At 58.5% G+C, this 22,250-nt stretch overlaps 1 protein-coding gene across 2 annotated transcripts in view; it reads right to left on the bottom strand.

Annotated features, from left to right (window-relative positions):
• Positions 1-321: 321 nt before the first annotated feature.
• Positions 322-22,250, bottom strand: part of UNC5B (unc-5 netrin receptor B) — an 80,577-nt gene continuing 58,648 nt past the window's right edge. The window contains exons 2-17 of one of the 2 annotated variants that reach the window (XM_037055821.1): positions 18,657-18,881; positions 14,586-14,729; positions 14,026-14,129; positions 12,669-12,849; positions 11,774-11,941; positions 10,986-11,150; positions 10,727-10,759; positions 8,945-9,139; positions 8,230-8,619; positions 7,503-7,590; positions 5,727-5,895; positions 5,361-5,594; positions 3,853-4,002; positions 3,066-3,230; positions 2,088-2,269; positions 322-1,103 (exon numbers count right to left, since the gene is read on the bottom strand). In XM_037055821.1, the coding sequence (XP_036911716.1) occupies positions 938-1,103; positions 2,088-2,269; positions 3,066-3,230; positions 3,853-4,002; positions 5,361-5,594; positions 5,727-5,895; positions 7,503-7,590; positions 8,230-8,619; positions 8,945-9,139; positions 10,727-10,759; positions 10,986-11,150; positions 11,774-11,941; positions 12,669-12,849; positions 14,026-14,129; positions 14,586-14,729; positions 18,657-18,881 (2,759 nt within the window). In that variant the 3' untranslated portion in view covers positions 322-937. The remainder of the gene's footprint in view (positions 1,104-2,087; positions 2,270-3,065; positions 3,231-3,852; positions 4,003-5,360; positions 5,595-5,726; positions 5,896-7,502; positions 7,591-8,229; positions 8,620-8,944; positions 9,140-10,726; positions 10,760-10,985; positions 11,151-11,773; positions 11,942-12,668; positions 12,850-14,025; positions 14,130-14,585; positions 14,730-18,656; positions 18,882-22,250) is intronic. The other variant, XM_037055823.1, reaches the window with a different exon arrangement.

The following is a 22,250-nucleotide window of genomic DNA, read 5'->3' as shown; positions in this document are numbered from 1 at the left end:
AGGGCTCCTTGGCTTTATGAACTCAGCGTCTCCTTAAGATTTTAGAGGGAATCATGTACCATGGCTAAATCCCCACCTGAGCCTGTATAACTGGGGAAACTGAGGACTTGTAAGAATTCAGTCTAAGATGGAATCATTAGCAGCAAAGTGTCCCTGTTCAGTCCCCCTCTCCCTAGTCACACACACACACACACACACTCTCTCTCTCTCTCTCGCTCCTGGCCAGAACCGTGAGCGCACCCACATTCATCCACACTCAAGAAAAGAGTTTTCTATTTTTTTGTGTTATTTTTCATTTTCTTTCTTTTTTTCTTAAAAAGACTTATCCAAATATCTGGATAATAAATCATTTGCGTTTCCTGAGAAACTGGGTTTTTCTTTTCCCTTGTGGTTTTGGTGTTTTTCTTCTTCTTCTTCGAGCCTTCCTAGCAGTATGAAGCTTTCTTTCTTTCCTTCAGCTTTTGGGCAGGAGAAAGCAGTCTGTCTGACTTGTACTCGACTCTTCAGAGGAAAATGGTGTGAAGACAGAGGGCTTAGGGAGGAGGGAGAAACCAATAGCTGAGGAAGGAAATTAAGAACAAAACTAAAACAAACTTAACCCAGAGGTCCCAGGGCTGCGTGTGGAGGGTGGTGGAGGGTGGAGGTGGAGGAGGACCACCCTTGCCCCCCTCACTGCTTCCGGGGGCCTCAGCCCCTCTGGTTTCTGCATGAAGGTCTGAGGCCAGAAGAGACAGCAAGGGTGGGGACGGGACACCAGGGCCTCCTGACACCAGAGTCCACGGAATTCCTAAGGCTGGTTGTGGTCTGGGGGGAGCAGGAGGGGTGGCTCTGGCTGTGAGCTGGGGGGCCGTGGAGGCCAAACTGCCCCATGGGAAGCTGTCGGCCTCCCCATAAACCACCACCTGCCAGTCCCTCTGAGCCCGCAGTCTGGGGCAGCTCAGCAGTCCCCGTCAGTGGCCATGGCCACCAGCATCTCACTCTTGCCCATCTCTTCCAAGGCACTGGCCAGGCTGTTGAGGTCCCCGTCATCCTGCTGCAGAGCTTCCCAGAGGTCCAGGATCACACCTGTGGGGCTTGCTTTGGTGGCAAAGTAGTTCAGGTACCTGGTGGAAGGAAGAAGGACACCGGGCTGCCCAAGAGCTCAACTCCTCCCAGAAGCCTGGGTGTGCGGAGGTGGAAAGGCTGCAGACTCTGAGGTCCCACCCTCCTGGGTCTGAGTCCCAGGTCCTCTGCTTGCAGGCTGCGTGGCCTTGGGTAAGTTACTGCGTCTCTCTGAGCCTTAGTTTCTTCAGCTTTAAACAGAAACTGTCCAGCTCACTGTCATTCACCATCTTATTATTATCACCAAAAGAACTGGCCCCAGGGGAGATTGCCAGGACCCAGAACTCCATTCTCTCCCCCCCCCACCCCTTCAGGCCCTGCCCGCTCTCATCCCCCCCGCATTCCCGAGGGAGAAAAGCCTTGGACAGCTTCGTGGATCCCGCCCACTTCTAGTACAAGGTCTTTTCTTAGAAAGATGTTATTTATTTATTTTTAGAGAAGGGAAGGGAGAAAGAAAGATTAATGTGAGACAGAAACATTGAGTTCAGCTGCCTCCCACATGTACCTCGGCCGGGAGGACTGGGGGGACCAAACCCACAACCCAGGCATGTGCCCCGACTGGGAACCAAACCAGCGACCTTTCACTTTGCAGGAGGGCGCCCGACCAGCGGAGCCACACTAGTCAGTGCTCTAAAAAGATGTCTTAAAAGTGGCATCTGCTCAATGCAGGTTTGCTAAATGGTGTCTCAGCAAGCATAATTATCATTAATAGTGATTATTGTTGCCATTGTATTTATCCAGCATTTTAACTACTCCAGGAAATTTCTGACACATCAGCCCGCCTTTCCAGGGCACCTGCTCTGTCCTGGGCACTGGGGTGCCGTTGGCGCTCACACCTAGCTGGTGCCGGGCTTTACCCGACTGTCACAGGCCAGTACTATAAGCACACGCTTCTCAAGGAATGGGCGTCTCAGACTCGGCACACTTGAAGGGGAGTGGAAGGGAGCTGCAGTCTGGGTGGGCCAGGCCTGCACCCCAGCACTCACCGGTCCATGGAGAGCTTCTTCGCCAAGAGGCGCCAGTCATTGCCCCGCGAGTTGGGGGCATCCAGGCTGTTGCATATCTTTTGGCGGATAGACAGTGGGATCTTGAAGGCATAGGGTCCCAGCTGGGTGGTGAGTGTGCTGCTGGGGGCAGAGCAGAGGGCATCCAGGGAGCCGGCAGGTGTCTGGAAGGGCAGGGGTTACGGGTGAGAGGGGCAGGGGTTCTCTCCCACACGGTGCTAAGCATCTGCCCCTGCAGGCTTCCTGCGTTGAAACTATGAGCTAATGGAGGCTCCCTTCAGTCCCTACCTCCCCTGGATAGGCCCCAGCTGCTTAATCCAAGGCCTTCTCCCCTGGAGGGGCAGATCCTGAGGGCCAGGGCTGCATGCCTAACCCCCAGCCCTCCGGGGCTACACCAGGCCAATGGACTGCCCTGGGTGAACGGTGATGCAGCCTCAATGATGCCCTGAGGAGCCGGATCACTTTACACACGTGGAAAAACCAAGTCCAGAATGGAAAGTGACTTGCCCATGACCATATCCATGCAGGTGGCACAGCTGGGTCTAGACCTGTATCCAGGGCTCTCTACACTGTACTACCAGGAGGGTCTAGCACTGTCCCCCTGAGTGGCCTGGGTTTCGTGGACCTCAATGCAGATTCACAGTGGTGGAGAGCCGAAGGCTGGGGCCAAGCAATGACCTGGCACGAGGTTGACGGTACCTGCCCTCCCTGAAACCTACTTTTCCATCTCCCAGGTGGGGTCACTGGACGTCTCCCTGGTGACTGTGAAGATCTAGGGAGATAATCTGTGTCGCCTGGCATAGAACACGTCACACACAGAGTCGGCACTCTACAAATGGCAGCTGTTAGCAAAGTGTGACCGAGCCCCAGCTCAGACCTGGGGGGTGTGGGAGATGACAATTCTACAGAGATGTGTGTGGGGTGAGCATGGGGGTCTGCTGCCGCCCCCCCAGCCCTCACCTCCGCCAGTGTGGTCTGCAGCTGGAAGATCTGGCCTTCCCCTTCCACCTGCCGCACGCAGACCTTGCAGGCGAACTCCGTGGTGGCCAGGCTATGCCTCTCCAGGGTGAAGGTACAGTGAAGAGCCTTCTGGCTGCCACTCCAAATGTGGTAGAAGGGGATCTCCTGGGGAAGGAGCGGAGCCAGGGTCAGACGGACAAGGCCAGCCTGCCCCGGCCTCAGGGAATGGAGGCAGAGGTAGGTAAGGGGCCCAGTGCTGGGGGCGGGGGCTGGGACCTCTCCACAGAGCAGTTCAGGCCTCTCCATCTAGATGGGCAGAGGAAGAGCTGGTCGAGGACCCTCCAGCTGAGAAAGGGAAGGAAGAAGGCACAAGTCTGAACGTGTGAGTGTGTGTGTCTGGGGCTGGGAAGCCAAGGGACTCTGGTGTCACAGACGGGTGGGGCAGAGGGATGTGACCACCGTAGATAAGTTTGGACAGTCTGTCAGGCGTAAGTGCTTTTAGAAGTCCTTGGAGATGATGGAGACCGACATCTGTGCAGGGAACGTGAAATGGGGGAGGGAGCGCGAGTGCAGCCATCACGGCCCCGAATGTGGGATGTGCCTCAGGATGACTGGGGAGGGTGCATGGCCAGGCTGTGGGAGGGAGACGGAGATTGCAGGGGGTAGGCGAGGCTGCAGGGCTGAGGAAGGAGCAGAGCCTGGGAGGGGAAACTGGTCTTCTGGGGCAGATCCCCAGGTGTGCCCGACCCCAGCGCCAGGCCTCCCCCTCCTTCGGCGCAGCCCTCACCTGGTACTTGGCCAGCAGCTTGCTCTTCCAGTGAGCGTGGGGGATGTCGTGCAGGGAGAGGCGCAGGTTATGGTAACTGTTTTTAAACAGCAGGGGTTTGGGCTCCTCCACAAGGTAGCCACCCAGGGTCCGCTCCAGCTCCAGCACCTCCTGTGGGTCGGGGGGGGGGGGGGGGGCAACAGGAAGGGGGAAGCCATCATACTTGGCCAATGGGCCCCTGTCTACTATCAGCTTGTGAGTTGAGACAGATTTGGGCAGAGGGAACCAGGCGGTCACATTGCCAGCAGAGACCCACCTGAGCACAGGGCTGGGCGTTTGGAAAGTATCATCTTAGAAGGCTTATGTGGATACGTGAGTGAATAGACAGAAAAAACATGGATAGGTACCTGGGCAGAATAAACAGATAGATGGATGGATAAACAGAGAGCTGAACAGAGAAACACAGAGAGATGGATATACAAATGGATGGATGTAAAATGAAGGACAGATGGAAGGAATGGCAAACTGGCGGATGTGTGAGGGCTGGACGTACAGAGGGGCTGCTGACTGAAAGAGCATAGAGACAAGTGAGCAGAAAGTTGGATGGATGGATGGATGGATGGACACATGGACCAGGACTGAGTAAACAAAATGCCGGCATGCCAAAATGTGGCAACTTCCCTCTCAATCTCCACTCCATCCTCTGACCAAATCCGGGCGTTAGCCCGTGCCCCGGTAACCAAGAGCGCCAGGCCGCAAGGCCGTTTCCCAGAAGTGCCCAGCCCATTATGGGCCCTGATGGAATTTCAGGCTGGTGTGGTCCCAGCAGGAGACATGCACTCTCCCTTGAGGCCTTTTCACCTCTGTTGCATCAGCTGGCAACTTGGAGCTTCAGACAAGTTGCACGAGACTGGGAGCAAGGGAGCTGGAAGAGAGCACCTGTAAATAGGTGTCCTCCAGGTGTCCGTCCCTGCCCACTGGACACGTCCCAAATTCCTTGGCATGGCCCCGAACGTGTCGGTAAGCTGAGCTCTGCTCCTCCGGCCCCCGTCTCTCTCCCTCACACACCCCCTGAATGCTTTGGTGGCACGGAGAGATACACGTGCTTTTGCATCAGCTGCTCTGACTCCTGGAATGCCCTTCATCCTCCACCTGGCACCCCTCCTTCTCCTTTGGGGCCTGCCCGCTCTGCTGTGAAGCCTTCTCACAGATGCCCTCCCCAGCCACCTGGTGCTCCCTCGGCCCTCTGGAAGACCGCCATCAGGGACCACCTCTCTATAGCCCACCTCTAGCCTGGAGACCGGCGAGTTCAGGACTTGTGCCTGACTCATCTATGTATCTCGAGACTCCATTTCAATGTTTGAGGAATGTATGAACAACTGAGTGAGGCCAATGGTGGTGGAGGATTGCCTGGAAGGTACCATGGTCCCAGGGAGGGGGATACTAGAAGATACCATGCAGCTGGCTGGCTGGGGGTGATGTACCTAACATGGTTCCAGGGCTGTGTGGGTACCTGTGGCCAGCCTTACCTTCAGTGCTATAGGCGTGTCCTCCAGGCAGTAGACCCTGAGACTGTATTCCAGGGACGTGCAGAGGGCTGGGGCGAAGATGGCCAGCTGGAGATGCTTGACTGCCGAGCGGGAATAGGACTCACCCGTGAAGACATAGGTGCCTAGCTGGTCTAATAGGATGTGGCAGGACCTGGCCTCCAGCTGGCAGTAGCAGGGGGTGTCCAGGGTCTCCTCATCCAGGGTCACCACCTCCTGCAAGGTGAGGATGGGGGTGGGGCAGACAGGTTGCCGCCAAGACCTGGGAGAGGGTCCATCCAGGGTGGGCCAAGGGGAAAGGAGGCAGGTTCGGATAGTGGACCCGGTCCCCCAGCTTTGGCTCCTCACCTCCCAGTGGCCCTGGTGGGCCTGGGTCTTGAGCTGGAAGATCCAGTTACTGGCACTGACTTCGGCACAGTGGGGCACCGTGAGAATGACGGGGCGGCACAGCAGCAGGCCTGTGGGCCCACAGGTCACCGAGGGGCTCAATACTGTCTGGGTCCCTTCCAAAAGTGGGCTGGGGGAAGACGGGAGGCAGTGAGGGGAGGCTGCAGAGCTCAGCCAGGGCTTAGTTAGATGAGTCTCCGGGTCCCACTTCTGTCCCTGCTCCTGGGGTGACCGGGGGCAGGTCCCTACCCTTGGGGCTACCAGAGGTCAGGGGTTAAGGGGAGGCAGAGAAGTGGCATAGACCTTCAGACTTTCCAGACTTTTGCTACTGCACTATGACATTCTCACAGCCAAACCTGTGCTCCCATTTTCAAAGATTCTACACTCTTGAAATGTTTTTGAAGGATGATGATAAACTGTCCTACGGAGCCCTCACTCAGGGAGCTGAGCGCTATCCTTTGAACTGAAAGGCGGCCGGTTCGATCCCCAGTCAGGGCACAGGCGTGGGTTGCCAGCCCCATCCCCGGTTAGGGGCGTGCAAGAGGCAAACAACTGATCGATGTTTCTCTACCTCCCTTCCTCTCTCTTTAAAGATAAATAAATAAAATATTTTTAAAACCTCACAAAAACTGTCCTCTGGAAAGCCGATACCACTGTATATGCCACGGAGGGCTGGGTTCCATGCTTTTGCTGGTATGAAGGCATTATTGTTTGAAAAAAATCTTTGCAAACTCGCAAAGCAAAACACTCCCAGTGTCTCATGGCTGCTTGAATTACTATTTGACTACAAGGTAGGTTAGACAGTTTCTCATACCTATTGGCCACTGCGTGTGTAAATCACTTGTTCATGTCATTTGCCCATGTTTGTACTGAGATGTTCAGTTTTTCTTATTGGTCTCTAAAACCTGTTTACATAGTAAGGAGATTAGACTTTTGTCCTATTGTGGCCAGTCTGTAAACTGCCTTTCAAGTTATGAGGGGGGGGGGACTCAAAAAATCCCCTGGAATTATCTTGTGGAGAATGGGCCCCTTGTAGCACAGACTTCGCCCACTAGGTGAGTGTTCTAGGAACCCATCTGTACCAGCTGGCACTGTTGTGAGAGGCTGCGTTCTGCTTCAGTGAAAATTTTTTTGAAGACGTTGAACGTGTTTGCCCATTTCATGATGGGTGATTTGCCAGTGCACCTGCCCACAGTACGTTAAGTGTTCAGCAGTTTTTGACCAGAAATGGCATGATCCCTATGCCCCAATCTCCCTATTCACCCGATCTCCTCAAGAGTGACTTTATTTTGTTTCCCTGGATGAAAAAAAGCCCTCAGAGGAAACTGTTTTGGCGATGTGGAAGAGATAAGACAAAAGCCGGCAAAGCACTAAAAGGCATCAAAGTCTATGAGTTCAAAACCTGTTTTGAGCGGTGGGAAAAACTTCCCAACAGGCGTATTGTGTCAGATGGAGAGTGCTTTGAAGGTGACTGAAGTTTAAACACATCAGGATGACTACACAATTTTTATAAATAAGTTCTGGTGTTTCTGGGTCCCCTCACAGATGATTTGTTGTGTGGTTCTGCAAGTTTTTGAGTGGACACAGGAGATCAATCCGAGTTTTACTTGGAGAACTAACACTAGCCTTGGGGTCAGGTTAGAGAGGGTGATGGTCTCAGCCCAGGGCAGGCAGGCAGGCAGCAGGGGGAGAGGTGGGGGGTGAAGCCCGGGCCAGGGCTGGGGTCCCTCTACTCACAGGGTGCTTTCTGCCTTGTTGATAAGGAGGTACATTTCGTAGAACTTGCCCTGGGGGATGGCTCCGTTGGGCACCAGCAGGCTGACCCCTAGGAGGAGAGGGAGGTCAGCAGGGAGGGGCTGAAGGGAAACCCGGAGCTCTGAACAGGGTTACAGGGGTTGGCCTCTGGTTCGGGGCAGGGAGAGAAAGACATTGCTTGAGCTCCAGGTGGCCATCAGCAGAGACGGGGAGAGAAGGTCTGGGGACTGGGTGCAAGCAGAGGCCAGGCCACTGACCACAGAGGGCCCATCGGTAACACGGTGCCTCTGGCACTGGGATGGGGCACAGAGACGGGACGACGGCCTGGAGTTGGAAGGTCTCAGTGCTGACTCCCGCCTCGGGTATGATGTTGGGTGACTGTTAACTGTGGGCTCTGCAGCATGAGATGGGCATCCCTGCCTTTTCTGATGCCCAAACCCAGACAGCTCTGTAGGTTAGTTGAACCACAGGGGGCATTCTCCCCCACCGAGCAGATGCAGAAACTGAGGTGTGGAGAGTGGCTGGGCCAAGGTCACCCGCCAGCAGCGAGGCAGAGGCAGGCCTCAAGCCCGGACCTTCTATTTCATAGTCACGTCTCTCCCTGGGCCTCACTCTCCCTGAAATGGGACCAGGGAAGTCCTATCTTCTGCTGAGACTGTCCAGAGGATGTGCCAAGGCCGGGCTGACAGGCAAGCAGAAAGGGACCTACCTGTACCAGGGACGCTGAGCCTCCCGCCCAGGCAGCCAAAGGTACCGCTGACACTGCTCCCCGGGTCACGGGGCAGGCCCAGGAGCTGCTGGGAGCCGAGGCTGGCACTGCGCAGGTGTAGGAAGTGGGTGTCCCGGGAGAAATCACCAGGGTACGTGCCAGGCGGCAGCACCCCCAGCAGGTCAGCCCCGTCTGGCAGGCCTGACCCAGAACCCGTGGTGCTGGAACTGTAGACCTTGATCTTGAGGTTGGGCAGGGGGTCCAGCAGGGGCGAGTTGGTCATGGGGATCTTGTCAGCTGAATCCTGCAGGGCGTACACTGGGCCCCGGTAGATGCTGGCACTGGCTGTGAGGTCCGGAGGCATGGAGGGGTGCAGGAGCTGCGGCTGGCCTGCAGGGGCGGTGGCGGCTACAGTCAGGCCCAGGCGTGCCTCACTGGCTCGGCCCCACGTGCTCCTGCCAGGGACCCCGCTCTCACAAATCCCTCACCCCCCCCCCCCGGCTGCCAAATACCCAGCTGCAAAGGTCTTGGGGGACTCGCCGCCCCTCCTTTCCTGCACCTCTCTAATCCGCACCAACCTACAGAGTTATCTCTGGGAGTGACTGAAAAACCCCAGGCAGAGTCAAGAGCCCCCACTCGGGTCCAGCTGATCTATCTACCACGGCCCACGGGGCGCCCTGTCACCCCCGCCAACCAAGGCGTCCCAGGTTCTTACTGGGCCTTGAGGTCTTGAAGTTGACTGGGTGGAAGCCTCCGGTCAGGGCGGCGGACGAATCAGTGATGTCAGCATCCGAGTCGTGGCACTTGCGGCGGTACACCACCACCCCCACCACCATGAGGACGGCCACCAGCACGAGGACAGACACCACGATGCCGGCATACAAGGCCACATCCCCCGAGGACTCCAGGACTGCAGGGACAGGAGGGCTGCGTGAGGGGCAGGGGCAGAGACCCAAGTCCTGGGGGAGCCAGGGAGGCCCAGGGTCCCTGTGCAGAAGCAGGGCCTGGGTGCTAGTCTGACTCCTGCCATGAAAGGCAGTGACCTTGGGCAAGGCTTGGACCTCTCTGAGCACCAGTCTCTATAGGTAAAATGGTCTCAAAACCTCTGCCCTGCTCCCCTCTCAGTGTGGCAAGGAGAGGCAAAGTGACTCTTGGTCACCCCGGAGAGTAAACCATAGCCCACCGCTGAGGAGGGGTCAGGTCTGTGGTTTGGCCACCGGGGCCACAGTCTGTCCTGTTGGAGCCAGGGTCAACACCGGTCTCACTTGCAGCCTGTGGCAATCTCCAGAGGACCAGAGGGCCACGCGTGCCTGGCAATGCTCGCAAGTGGTGGCTCTGAACCGCCCCCCATCCCCATGATCTCCCATTCTGTCCCGAAGGATGGAAGGTGGAGGTGGAGGTGGAGGTGGAGAGGCAGGAGGGGAGAGAAGCAGAAGAGGAGGTGAGCAGGTGGAGGGGAAGGAAGGGGCTCGGGGAGGCAGCCTGAGCTACAGTCCCCTCCCCCAGGCGGGCCACTGGGCTGCTGCGCATCTGGAAATCACCCCACATAGCCAGGTAGGAAGCGGTCAGGGTCAGGACTCGGGCTAGTAAGGCTGTCCTGCTGAACTTCCTACAATGATGGAAACGTGCCGTGTCCGAGCTGTGGTAGCCACCAGCCACATGGCCACCGGACAACTGAACTGTGGCCAGCGAGACTTAGGAACTGAATTTTAACATGTATTTAACTTTATAATTAAGGCAAACATAAGTTTAAATAGCCACACACAGCTGGTGGCTAGCACGGTGGATACAGGCGGCACCTGTGTGCACTCCCCAGATGTCCTTGCTAACCACTGGGGGCCACTGGCCTGAAGATTTACCTTCTCTAATTAGTCAACAGCTTGGCCCCACAGTGAGCTGGGCTGAGGGGCTCACTGCTGACTTTATGACTCCACAATTATTTGGAAACTGGGGTTTAATTACAACAGGCCAATCTCCCCCAAGCGGCTTTATTGCTCTAATATTAGGGCAGCGCAGCCTCTGGGGACCAGACTCTGAGGCCCTTGGGCTGTAGGCAGCCCATGGAACTTGGGAGGCTTGGGCCCAGCTGCTGGGGGGAAGACCATGCAGGGTGGGTGCCCTGATGGGTGGGCCTGCCCTGTCCCAGAGGGGGTGGCCAAGGGCATGGGGCTTAGAGCTCCAGGTTTAACCAGGAAGACAGGTCAACCCCCGGGTTTCAGATGAAGCCCGGGCTGGATCCCGGGGTAAGTCCCTTCTCTCTGAGACCCAGTTTCTTCTGTAATTCGAGGGTCAGCTGATGCCCTAGGGCCTGCCACTCTGTTGGCTCAGGGTCCGCCTATCTGCATGTAACGGAGGCCATGACTCCTGCAGTGTCGGGCCCTAGGAACCCCGCGGAGGCTGGTGGGGAGGTGCCTCAACCTCCCGGCCCGGCCCCCCCACACCCTGGAAAAGTCAGGCAGGGAGAAAGGAGAGAGAATGGCCATGAAATGGAACTTACGGTGGCTTTTGGGGTCACTTAGAGTTTTCTTATCTGTCAAGGGAAATAAAGGGAAAGACAATGATACAGGTGGCAGGCAAAGGTGGCAGAGAAGGTGACAGAGACTGGCACGGATGAGACAATGGATGGGGTGGGTGGGCAGAGGCCCCGAGGGGCTGCTTCGCTGCAGGCTGGGCACTGAGGCCTGGGGTGAGCCCGGGGTGTCCCTCACCAGGCACATCAGGGCCCGCCCTGGGGCCCCACCCTCCTGAGGACTCACCTTGCAGACACAGCCCCCCGGTGCAGTTCTGAGAGTCGAGCAGAGCCCCACTGCAGTCTCGGCCCCCGTTCTGGGGCGGGGGCGCCATGCATTCCCGGCTGCGCCAGTGGGCACACTCGGTGCTGCAGGCCGACCACTTGCTCCACTCTGTCCATGCTCCATCCACTGCAGGGGCACAGCACATGGCACGGGGGAGCACACGTGAGCACGATGTGTGTGCAGAACACAGCTACGTCCATAGAACACAACAGTGCACTGCACAGGCCGCAAAGAGAAACCCACACCATGTCCACGCAGCCCCAGACCCATGCATGGCCACGTGCCCTGGTGCCCTGGGCGGGCACGGAGAACCCACGTCGATGTGTGACATTACTCACACAGATGCAGCCCAACGCTCAAGCGCACACACAAGGCCACAAATACACCGCTCATACAAACACGGAACCACAAAAGGCCTACAGCCAGACAGGTGTGGACAGACACACAGATGGAGAGGAGTCTGACAAAGACAGAAGGACAGAGGATCAGGGCCAGCAGCCAGATGTGTGCTGAGAGTTGAGGGTAGGACCGCTGCTCAGAGCCTCTGGCTCCATCTCTTCAGCCGCCCAGGGAAGGGCAGGAGGCCAGGGGTGTAAGTGCCCACTCCAGCCTTTTCAGCCAGCCGTGGGCCCTGGGGCAAGCACCTGCTGTCTCCCAGGACAGGGAGTGAATGGCTGTCCTCACTGGCAAGCACCACAGCACAGAAGTTAGGGCTGGGAAGGAGGCATGGGCCTGGCCAGGGGCCTTACCTGGGCACACGGTGGTGCAGGAGGTCTTCTGGGTGGCCTGGCCCTCACAGAAGGCTCCTCCGTTGAGCGGGGTGGGGTTGGTGCAGGTCCGAGTGCGCTTCTGCCAGCCGCGGCCACAGCGGTTGGAGCAGGGCGACCACTCTTCCCAGTTGGACCACCCGCCGTTCACTGTAGGGGCAGCAGGTGTCACCCCGACAGCCTGGCTCTGCGACCCTGTGGACCTCCACACCCCATCCCTCCCCCCTGGTGAGTCTTCTGTGGGGCTGGCCCTTCCTACTTTAACCCCTCCGGCCTGCAGGGCTGGGGACGCAGATGCCGGCAGGCACACCTGGCTGCACCCGAGGGGACCCACGAGGGCATCGTCCATTCCCCGCCCCACTGTACAACGGCAAATGGAAGTCCAGAGAAGCCCGACAGCCAGAATCACCCCATGAGTGACAGGGGACCTGGGACTGGAACCCACTGCAGGCGTCTTTCCACAACACTCAAGGCGTCTCAGCTGTGGCTCCGCCACTTCCCACCAGAGGTGGCAGCAAAGAGCAGCCTGCAGGCCTGGCCAGCAGACACTAACTCGGCCAGGACGGCAGGCTGGGGTATGGGGGTGCCAACTGGGCTCTGCCCCAGCTCTGACCCTGAGACCTGGGCCTTCTCCTTCAGGAGCAAACAGGCACAGGGTCCAAGGAGGGCGAAGGCCCCTGGCTAGGAGCTCAGAGGCACCGACACGACCACTAGTTTGCTGTGCAACCTTGGTGGAGGCGCCTCTCCTCTCTGGGCTTCATCCTCCCCACCCCTTCCCCAGGGTTCTGCTGGTGTCCTGGGGGGGAGGGGCGGTGGCCACCTGCCCTGGGCTCTCCTCCCTCCCTCGGCTGTGCCTGACCCGCGATCTGGCCCGCACCGTAGACAATGACGGTGGCGGTGGTGCTGCGGCGCGTGGCCACCATGTTCCTGGCCACGCAGGTATAGTTGGCCGTGTCCGACAGGCGGGCCTGGCGGATGATGAGGTTGTGGTCGATGGTGAGCAGGAAGTTGGTGTCCTGGGTGGGGTCAATGACGTCCTCATTCTTGAGCCATTCCACCTGCAGGAACGGGGGGAGGGGCATGAGGACCCAGTGCCCGCTTCCCTGCATCCTGGGAAGTGGCCTGACCTTAAACAGGAGAGCCGCTTTACCCAGGTCACCCCCCGTGGTGACAGAGGGGCGGGCACTGTGCCGAGCACTACAGAAGGCAGTGGGTACGATGGCCGCCTGGCAGCTGGTGGCCTTGGGAAGGGACCCACGCTCGGTCTCCACTTCATCAAAGCCAAGAAGGAATGAGCAGCATCTCTGCTGTGGAGCCGCTGTGAGCGAGCGAGTTAGCAGGGCAAGGCCGGAGCGGAGGGCCTGGCTCTCAGGAAGTATCGAGTGAGTGCTAGCCAGGGGCACGGGCTTTTGGAGGTCTTCACACTGACACCCTTGGCCTGGCAGAGATTAAGGGCATGGTGCCTGGGCTCAAATTCCAGCTCTGACACACACTGTCTGGGTCACCTGGGTCACCACTGCGCCCCTCCCAGCACTGTGTTCCCAGCCATAACTCCGGAGGACAGCATCCCCCTTGCAGGGCTGCTGTGAAGACCTGCATGCCCAGGGCCCCGCCCACGTGGGAGCCCAGTGAGGGGATCTGTCACGCAGCGTGTCTGTCCAAGCCCACTGTGCAGACAGAGGCACTAGCCAGGGGCGGCTACGGGGTCAGAATAGAGTTCTGGGGCCAGGCCGGCTGATCCCGAGCTGGAGATGCAGGGCCCTGTGTTCCGCTGTCATCCCTGGTGGCCGAGCTGAGCTGTCCCCAAGCCCTGCTCTAATTCCTGGACCCTCTGTGCAAGAAGTGGGAACACAGCAAGGGTGGTGAGAGGGGACAGGTGGGCACTGCACAGGGACGCCACCACCACGTGGTACGGGGAAGGGGTGGCCAGCTTGTGGGGCGAGCACACACGCAGCACACGCAGTGTGCGACCCTTTGTGGTCCGGAAAGCTGGGCCTCGGGGGCTGCGTAGGGCAGGGGCAGGTGGAGTGGATGGCCACTTCCTTTGAAGGAGATGGAGCCTGTGGCCTACCCACGGAGGGCCCAGCCGGGGTCTGCGCGTGCTGCGGAGGCTGTAGCTCCTTTCTCTGTGAGATGGGGAGTGCTCTGGGGGCCCGAGGCCTCGTGGCCGGCAGTAAACACCATGCCCACTGGAACCCTGCCATGCCCAGGGTTCCCCCTGTCCCCACTCTCACCTCAGCCACAGGCACCCCCTCTGGTGGGCGGCATTGCAGGAGAACCTCGTGGTCATGGGGTACTTCCCTGCTCAGAGGCTCCTGGTCAAAGTTCTTGCGCAGATCTGGGGAAAGGGAAAGGGAGAGGGCGAGGCACACTCAGAGAGGCCAGACAGAGCGGGAGACTGAAGTGCCCCGCTCTAGCCACAAGGTGGCAGTGCACACCCAGGGAATATCAGCTTCTCCAAGGTGGGGCCTTAGCAACTGAAGTTGCAGGAACCAGGCTCCCTCCCTGACTGTGGGATGCATGTCCAGTGGACATGGTGGTCTGGGATGGTGAGGAAGCTGGCAGCTTCCTTAAATAGATGTAGGTGACAACAGGCCTCTACAGATCTGTGGGACAGAGGTGGCCGGGTTTGGGTCTAGAAGCCCTCACTGAGCTGGTGACCATGGGCTCCAGTGTCTCTGTGGTGGGCGTCCTCAGCCAGGTACCCCTAAAGACATAGAATTCCCTCTCCCATATCCACAGGGAAGGGAAGAGGGTCCGGGGAACGGAGTGGGGTGCTGTCAGCGTGGCCTACATGCGATGCGGACGTAGGCCCGGCGACTCCTGGTGGTGCCCGCAGAGCTCCAGGCCACGCACTGGCACCAGTAATCCTCCAGCCCGAACAGCTCCTCCACCTGCTGCCGAGACACCTCGATCTGCACCTCTCGCACTGGCAGGCCTGGAGGAGGAGAGCGACACTGTCGGGGCAGGCCCAGGACACGCGACGAAGGACACGGCACCACGACACCTCTCTCCTTCCTACCCCCGGGGTCTTTGGGCTCTTCTGCCAACTGCCTCTCATTTTAACCTATTTTTCTCAACTCTTCTGCCTCCACCCTGACCCTAGCCAGCACTAGGAGTTGCAATGGTTCAAACCAGCCATCTTTCCCCATCCAGTCCTCTTCCCACCCCGCAGCCAGTGAGTGCTCTCCAGAACGCCCAAATGGCATGTCATTCCCCTGGTTACGTCCCCAGTGCTCCAGCACGAAGACCCAGGCCCTGCAGTCTGCTCACCACAGCCTCATCTTCCAGTCCCTCCTGCTACCCTGCCCCTCCAGCCACAGGCTCTTTGCATACCCAGTGCCTCACCCGGAGCTCTCTTCTGGTGAGCTCTCTGTGTCCAGTGCACTTGCAGGCAGCTTTGGGCTGGGCCTCTCTTCCGAGGGGAAGGCCCCTGCCCCTGGGCCCCCAACCTCCTGGTCCTGCCCTACACAGGACATTGTTCTGTGCAGTCACCACTGCTGCCGGCCCACTGACCACCGTCTGCAATGGGGCTGATGGCCGACGCACTCAGGTGTTGACTGCCTGTCTCCCATGGGGGAGCGAGCAGGGGCCCTGCCTGTCCACTGTGCGTCTAGAAGAGAGGCGCAGCACCCAGCTGGGGAGCGCACGCGGCCTCTCCCTGATCGTGGCTCAGGGGCCTGTGGAGCTGGAGCTGAGGGAAGGCCCTCTTCCTGGGAGCCCCCGACCTCTCACTGGTTCCCTGCCAGGACCTAGAGGCCTTCCCAGCTAGCGGCATCCACTAGCCCACGGAGAGGGAATCCCTCACTCTTCTGCCAACTGCCCCTTGACAAAGCCTTCTATACTCAGGAACAAAGTGAGCTTTCCTGAATCAGGGCACTCATCTGAAGTTCCTCCCCAAAGCCTGTGGGAGAACTGTGAAGCTTCCTCCTCCAGGAAGCCCTCTCTGACTCCCCTGTCTCAGAATTCCTAAAGCTGCTCCTCCTTGCCACGCCGTGTCCCAGCTCAACCTTTCATGGTTGCACATGGGCTCTGATCAGCCCCCGGAGGGCAGGGCTGTTGACTAGGCACATGTGGTGCTACGGTGCAGTGGTTAAACATAAAGCTGGACAGGTGGACAAGTCAGAGTCATGGCCTCCCTCTCACTCCCCGGCTGTGTGACCTTCAATGGGTTATTCAGCCTCTCTGAGCCTCAGCACCCTCCTCAGAGTAAAACACTCAGGGTAAACTCTAAAGGCATCACAGCCCTTGCTCTGCCCTGCACACGGCTCAGGCAGGACACAACCAGCCGCCAGAGCGTGTGCATCCTGCCCGGCCCCTTCCCGTCACATGTGGAGAGACTGAGAGTCATACAGGTAGGCAGGCCCAAAGCGCCACAGCGGGGTGTAAGCAGAGCGGAGATCAGCTCTCTTGGTGTCCTGCCAGGTGGGAGACCTGTCCCTGAACACGTGACGTCCCTCTGGGCTGCTCCAGTGAAGTCCTTGCCTTAACTCTCCTGCATTGTGGGGGCGGGGCTTACCCTGGGACGCCCTCCGGATGTCCAGGGACACAAATGGCAGGGGCTAGGATTTGTTGTTGGGGAGCACTGAGGGAAGAAGCGGCTTTGGGAGTGGGTGGGGGGTTCTTCCCACTCGCAGTGGCCCTGGCCCTTTTTTGCCAGGTGGTGAGCCTGGCACAGTGGTTCCAGGTCTCAGCAACACCCACCAGCTGGACAGATGGGCACCATCATCCTGGGGGTCGTGACACCTTGGTAATGGTCCCAGCAGGCATTGGGTGACACAGCCCTCGGTCTCTCAGACTGGGGCCCCGGCACTGGGTGTCCTCCCCAGCACGATGGCGGCACAGCAGGTGGTGCCCCTGGGCCAGGACACAGAACTGGGCTGCCTGCCCGTCTGGCACAAGCTGCCACCAGTCCCGCCCTGGCCCAAAGCTGCCATCCTCTGTGCTTTCAGTGCCTCAGAGAGTGCCAGCAAAGGCCAGGGGTGGGGAGCTCGGTCTGAACCAGCCACACCGCCACTGCAGAAGTCGCCCACAGGGCCACTGTCCATCCTTTGTAGCAAACGGGGACAATGGTGCCCCAGTTTCTGGGGCTGGCAGGGCTCATGCAGCTGGTAGTGGGGATTTAAGAGCCACGCTGTTACTGTTATTGATAATCACAGGGGCTTGAGGGCCTCCAGCAGGGCACACTGTCCCCTTGCTCTGCCTGGACCCCCAGAGCTGACCTCTGACACAGGCCAGAGGGGCTCAGGAAGACAGAGAAGTGAGGTCAGGTTTTAAAGAAAAAGGACAAGAAACCCCAGAAAGAGGGTGGGGAAAATAGGCATCGACCGGTGCCGGCACTGTGCTCAGCGCTGCCGGGCACCACCGTGCTCCACCCTCACCAGGGCCTCCTAGCAACACTCCAGTTTACAAAGAGAGAAATGAGCTCAGAGAGGTTGGGTGACTTTCCCAGAGTCACACAGCCAGGGAGTGGGGGCAGCTGGGGTATGGTTTTTTTTCCTTTTAAAAATTCCTTTTTTATTTTTAGATTTTGGGTGAGAATGCGACTCAAGCCTATTTTTAAAAGCTCCTCTAAAAGTTTGGTAAAATACACATGATCTAAAACTTAGCATTTTAACCATTTTTAGTTCAGTGGTATTAAGTACGGTGGGGGGCATAGTGTTAAGCCTGGGTGGTTCTGCGACGTGTGAGCTTTTCATAGAGAAACAGAAGTTGGGGAAGGGAGGAGGAAGGAGAGAGAGTAGGAGAGAGTGTCAGGAGACACACAGCATGAGGCTGAAAGAGAGAAAGGGAAAGAAAAAGAGAGACAAGCGGGAGTTGGGGGAGAGAGCGAGATGGCGCGAGAACTCGAGGAAAAGGGCACAGAAGGAGACAAGGGTGGGAAGCGGGAGGCAGGAGACAGAAGGAAAAAGGAGGGAGCTGGAAAAGCAGGAGAAAGGGAGGGCTAAGGAAGAGCGGGCAGAAGCAGAAGCCAAGGTAGGCCCTGGGGTAGGGAGCCACGGGGAGCCTGTGGGTGGCGGGGGCCGCCAGTACCTGCAGCGGCCTGCAGGGGGGGCCCTCCCTGTCTTGAGCCTTGGGAAAGACTTCCTGGGGAAGACTAGAGGAAGACCCCATAAGGATTCCTATACTGCAGATGGGCTTGGGGACAGACAGGCCTCCCCTGCACTTGGCCTTGGGGGCGCCACTGGAGCAGGCCAGGCTTGGGGAGGTGTGAGGAGCTGGGGGCTGTGCCTCCTGCTTCCCACCCCTCAGAAGCAAGGGGTGGGAATGCTTCGGACACTCTCCTCTCTCCCTCAGGATTTGGGTTACATCTTAGGGCCACCTCTATGATTGTTTACTTAGTATTATTAACCTTTTTAAAACTAAAACAATCAATTTCTATGAAGGAAACACTGTATCATCACTGTGAATGGAAACAGTGCTGCTCCCCGCAACAGAGAAGACCTGTGAACTAGCCTCGGCCTAGCGTCCTGGCCAGTGCTGCCAAGGCCAGGGCTTCCAGGCAGGGCCCCTCAGTTCAACTGCGTGCACGGCCTGTGCTGGGGGTGCTAGCGGAGAACTCTGGTCCCCACTGGACTTGCTCCCTGGCACCGGCGTGATGGGAAGAAACTGGGAAAGGGGACAAGCACTCAGCTCAGCAAGGGATTGGGCGCTGGTTCATTGAGAGCCCGAAGTCTGGCTGGCACATGCACCCACCCCTGGAGAAATGCTGATCCAGGCGGAGCCACGGAGGGGAAACTGAGGCCGGGGCGGGGCTGCATAAAGTCTCACACAGAGTCTAGGGTGGAGCAAAGCCCAGGACCCAATGTCCCTGGCACCCTTGGGCCTGGGGTGTCCTGGGGACCAGGAGAGTGGGGTGACTCACCAGTGGCCTCGTCCCGGCCCTCCTGCATGACATGGTCATTCTGGCTGACCCACTCGCCATTGCACTTGAAATAGATCTGCGTGGCAGGGAAGGCGCGGCAGCTCAGCCCCACCGGCTTGTTCTTCACGATGTAGGCATCTTCCGGCTCCTGGAGGAAGTGGGGCAGCGGCTCGGCCGGCGCTGACTGGTAGGAATCAGGGAGCACCTCGCTGCCCGAATCAGTGCCTGTGGGGGGAGGGAGGGTTAGGGTTCTGAGAGGCCCAGGGCACCCACTGAGCCCTCAGGGGCCCATCGCACAGAGAGGTGACAGCCGGAAGAGACCTGCTAGAGACGCCCTCTGTGACCCGAGCAAGGCCTGGCTCTCCTGGGCCTCAGTTTCCCCATCCTGCCCTGCTGTTAGGAGGCTCTGCTGTAGAGCCAGCCCCAGCTCTGCCATGTTGTGTGTGATGTGTCTTTACTGATGGAGAAATCGGGTGACCTGGGGAGGTCAGGTGACCCCTCAGGCAAGGACCCGCTGAGGCCCTCCAGCCCTCCCCCATGTGCCCCGCACTAGGGCTAGCTGGCCTCCCTCCCCGGTTCCTCGTGGGGATGCCATAGTTCATTTGAGGCTGCCCGAAGCCCCAGCCACTCTTTGCAGTCCCAGCCAACCAGGATGATGGAAGTGGGGAGAAGGGCCAAGATCCGCAGGGGTGTGGGGTGGGGGAGGTTGGCAGCAGCACCAGGCCCCGAGCTCCCTGGTGCGGTGTGGTAGGCCACCTCCTCCGCCGCCCCCCCCCCCAGGAAGTCCAAGGCAGGTGGTGGCATGGAGCAGGAGACAACCTTCCCAGCAGCCTCCACCCTGAGGCTCCCTCCTCTGGTCTGAGGCTCTGATCCACCCCCTAGCCTTTCCCACCTCAGCCAAATCCACACCCTCCGCCCTAAGGCCACTAAGGACGAGGAAAATTCGGAGGCTGGGAACACAATGAGGCTGCCGGTCTCCTCCCCGAAAGGGCCAGCAGGAAACCTGGCTGCCCCCCCACCCCCTGGAAAGTTGAGCACCTCGGGAGGTAAGGCAAACAGGAAGGGGGAGCAGCCAGCCCCCCCGCCCCCCCCCCCCGTGCCAGGAGGGGAGCCCGGCCGGGCTATTGGTTCGAAACCCACTTAGGAAAATTGACTTTCCAATGCCAAGCGCCAACCGATCAAGCAGCAGGGACTTGCAGTGGGAGCTCGTCCTCCTCTGCTAACTGCTCAGAGGAAGCAGCAAATTAAGCCGCAGGGGTGCCCGCGTCCGCCCCACCCTCACCGGCGGCTCAGGCGCCCCAAGCGGGGCTGAGGGCTGGAGGCCCAAGAAGTCCCCAGGATCACGCACTCGACCTCCAGTGTAGGATGGACCCGGCACGCCTGACGTGCCCAAGCCATGTTGTCTCTCTGTGCGCCAGCAGCTCCTGCTAAGGCTGGGGGCCCTTCTGGAGCTCTGAAAGCGCCTGGGCTGTCGCCGGCTCCAGGCTCTGGGCTGCGTGTGCGCGCGCGTGTGTGTGAGTGAGAGAGAGACAGAGAGACAGAGATCAACCCTCAGGGGAGAGAAGGAAAAGCCAGTGAGAAGGGGTGTGACTCCAGCCCCATCCACTGTGCTCCGTGTGACCCAGGGACAGTCCCTTAACTCCAACCTAGTTGCTTCGTCTCGGAAGAGGTCAGGATCATACGAGATAAACATGCATGAGTGCCTAGGAGGGGCCGAGCACCTAGTAGGTACATAGTAGTTACTGCATTAAAATGACAAGGAATGCTCACTCACATTAGGTGCTTTGCTTACAATACTTCACTGAAAACGTACCTAATTTCTGTAACAACTTTGTGAGGTATTTTATATTAGCCCCCAGTTTACTGACGGGGAAACTCAGGCCAGAGAGGGTAAGCAACCTGCCCAAGAGCACACAGCTAGCATGAGGCAGAACAAAGGTTTGAACCCAAGAAACAGACTTCAGTGTTTGGGACATTGCCCAGGACTCCACACTTCACTGGAGTAGCTCCATGCACTGTGGGCGTCCCCCGAGAACCCTAATGCACCCTGACACTGGCCGGGACTCTCTAACGATGCGGGCTCTCCCACCAAAAGTCCAGCGAAGCTAAAACCATCCTTCCTGCGTCAAAGCCGAGGGAAGTGGTCATCCAAATGAGGCAAGTGAGTGACCGAAGGCCAGCTGCTGCCAGGGCAGCTCACCCGGGAAAGCGCCGAGGATTCCTGATGCTCCCTTCCCTTTGCTAGGCAGGGAGACACCTCCTCTGTAGGGGAACTGGTAGCCTCTGGGGCCTGGAGTTTGGGCAGTTGGTACTGAGATGACACAGTGCCCAGGGAGCTGTGGCCTGAAAACGGGTCACTGTGGCCTCTCTGCCAGGCCGCGCAGCTCTAGCGAGAGAGCATGGGAGCCAAGTGGGCACTGGGCCGCAGAGAACCTGCCAGGCCCCACGCCCACCTCCCCCCACCAGCTTCCTGCCTCAGTCTCAGGCCCGATCTCAGGCTTCAGACTCAGGTACCCTGGGGTCTGAACCAGGCCTTGCTGGCCTCTCGTCTGTGAAATGGAGGGACTGGACCTCCCTCTGAGGGCTGGCGGCCACGGCAGGAGGTGAGTGGGAGCCCGTGGGTACGTACAGCTGTGTGCTCGCCCTACCTTCTAACCACGCGGGCCCCAGCCCCCAGGTGATGGCTTCCTTGGCTCTCTGCGGCACTGCAGGCTGTATTTATGACTTTGTTTTATAACCCTAATGCGGCGTATTTATAAAGCAGGCACAGACTCGACCGAGGAAAGTAAACATTAGACATCCATTAGTGCGGCAGGCCCCACCCCCCGCCGCACCCCTCCTCCGGGCTCTGGCACAGATTCATCTCTGGCCTTGGCAGGGGTGTATGCTTGGGCATCCTCATCAGCGCCTCTCTGTCACGGCAGCGCCGGTGGCTCTCGATGTAGCTATTGCCCCCTTGCCAACATCCCCACCCCCTAGGCGTCCTAGAGGCCAACGCTGCCAGGAGACAAGGGAGAAGAACAAAGGGCCAACCTGAGATTCCTCCCCAAGAGGGACCACTGGCAGACTTGGGGCTGGCCAGCATGCAGTAGTTGCTCAGTGAATGCAAATAAATAAAGTGGGGCTAGAAGCTGCTGCCAGGGCTTGGGTAGCAGTGGAGTTGGGCCCCTGCCCTAACCGCCGGACACTTCCTCTCCTCCTTGGCCCTGGCTTGGGCCCTAGCAGCTGGGGGCAGCTCTACAGGCGTTCCGGATGAGGGCTACCTGAGCCCGCCCTATAAACGCCAGCTTGGAGGGAGCAGAGAGATGGAGTCTTGGAGTTCCTGGGTGCTCACTCTGCCAGACGCTTTCAGAAAGCGTTCCACATAAACTCACTGACCCGGTAACAACCCTAGAGGGGTTCCCAAACCTTCCTGGTTTTTAGCGTCTTGGTAATTTTTATCCAGTAATTTTTCTTGGTATTTTTACTGCAAGGCCATAAGAAATTCCTAGTGGTTCTGTTTATTAAGTAGTTAAATCCAAAGAGCGTTTGTGCGTGTATCCTAATACTTTAGCAGCCATTTGAAAAAATAATGCACATAAATTGAAAGAAAAA

This window comes from Sturnira hondurensis, unplaced genomic scaffold (genome assembly GCF_014824575.4).
Source record: "Sturnira hondurensis isolate 20B ecotype Veracruz unplaced genomic scaffold, ASM1482457v3 Scaffold0008761, whole genome shotgun sequence".
In the NCBI taxonomy this organism is placed as follows: domain Eukaryota; kingdom Metazoa; phylum Chordata; class Mammalia; order Chiroptera; family Phyllostomidae; genus Sturnira; species Sturnira hondurensis.
Note: the sequence above shows the minus strand (reverse complement) of the source record. Positions and strands in the feature narration are given on the sequence as shown.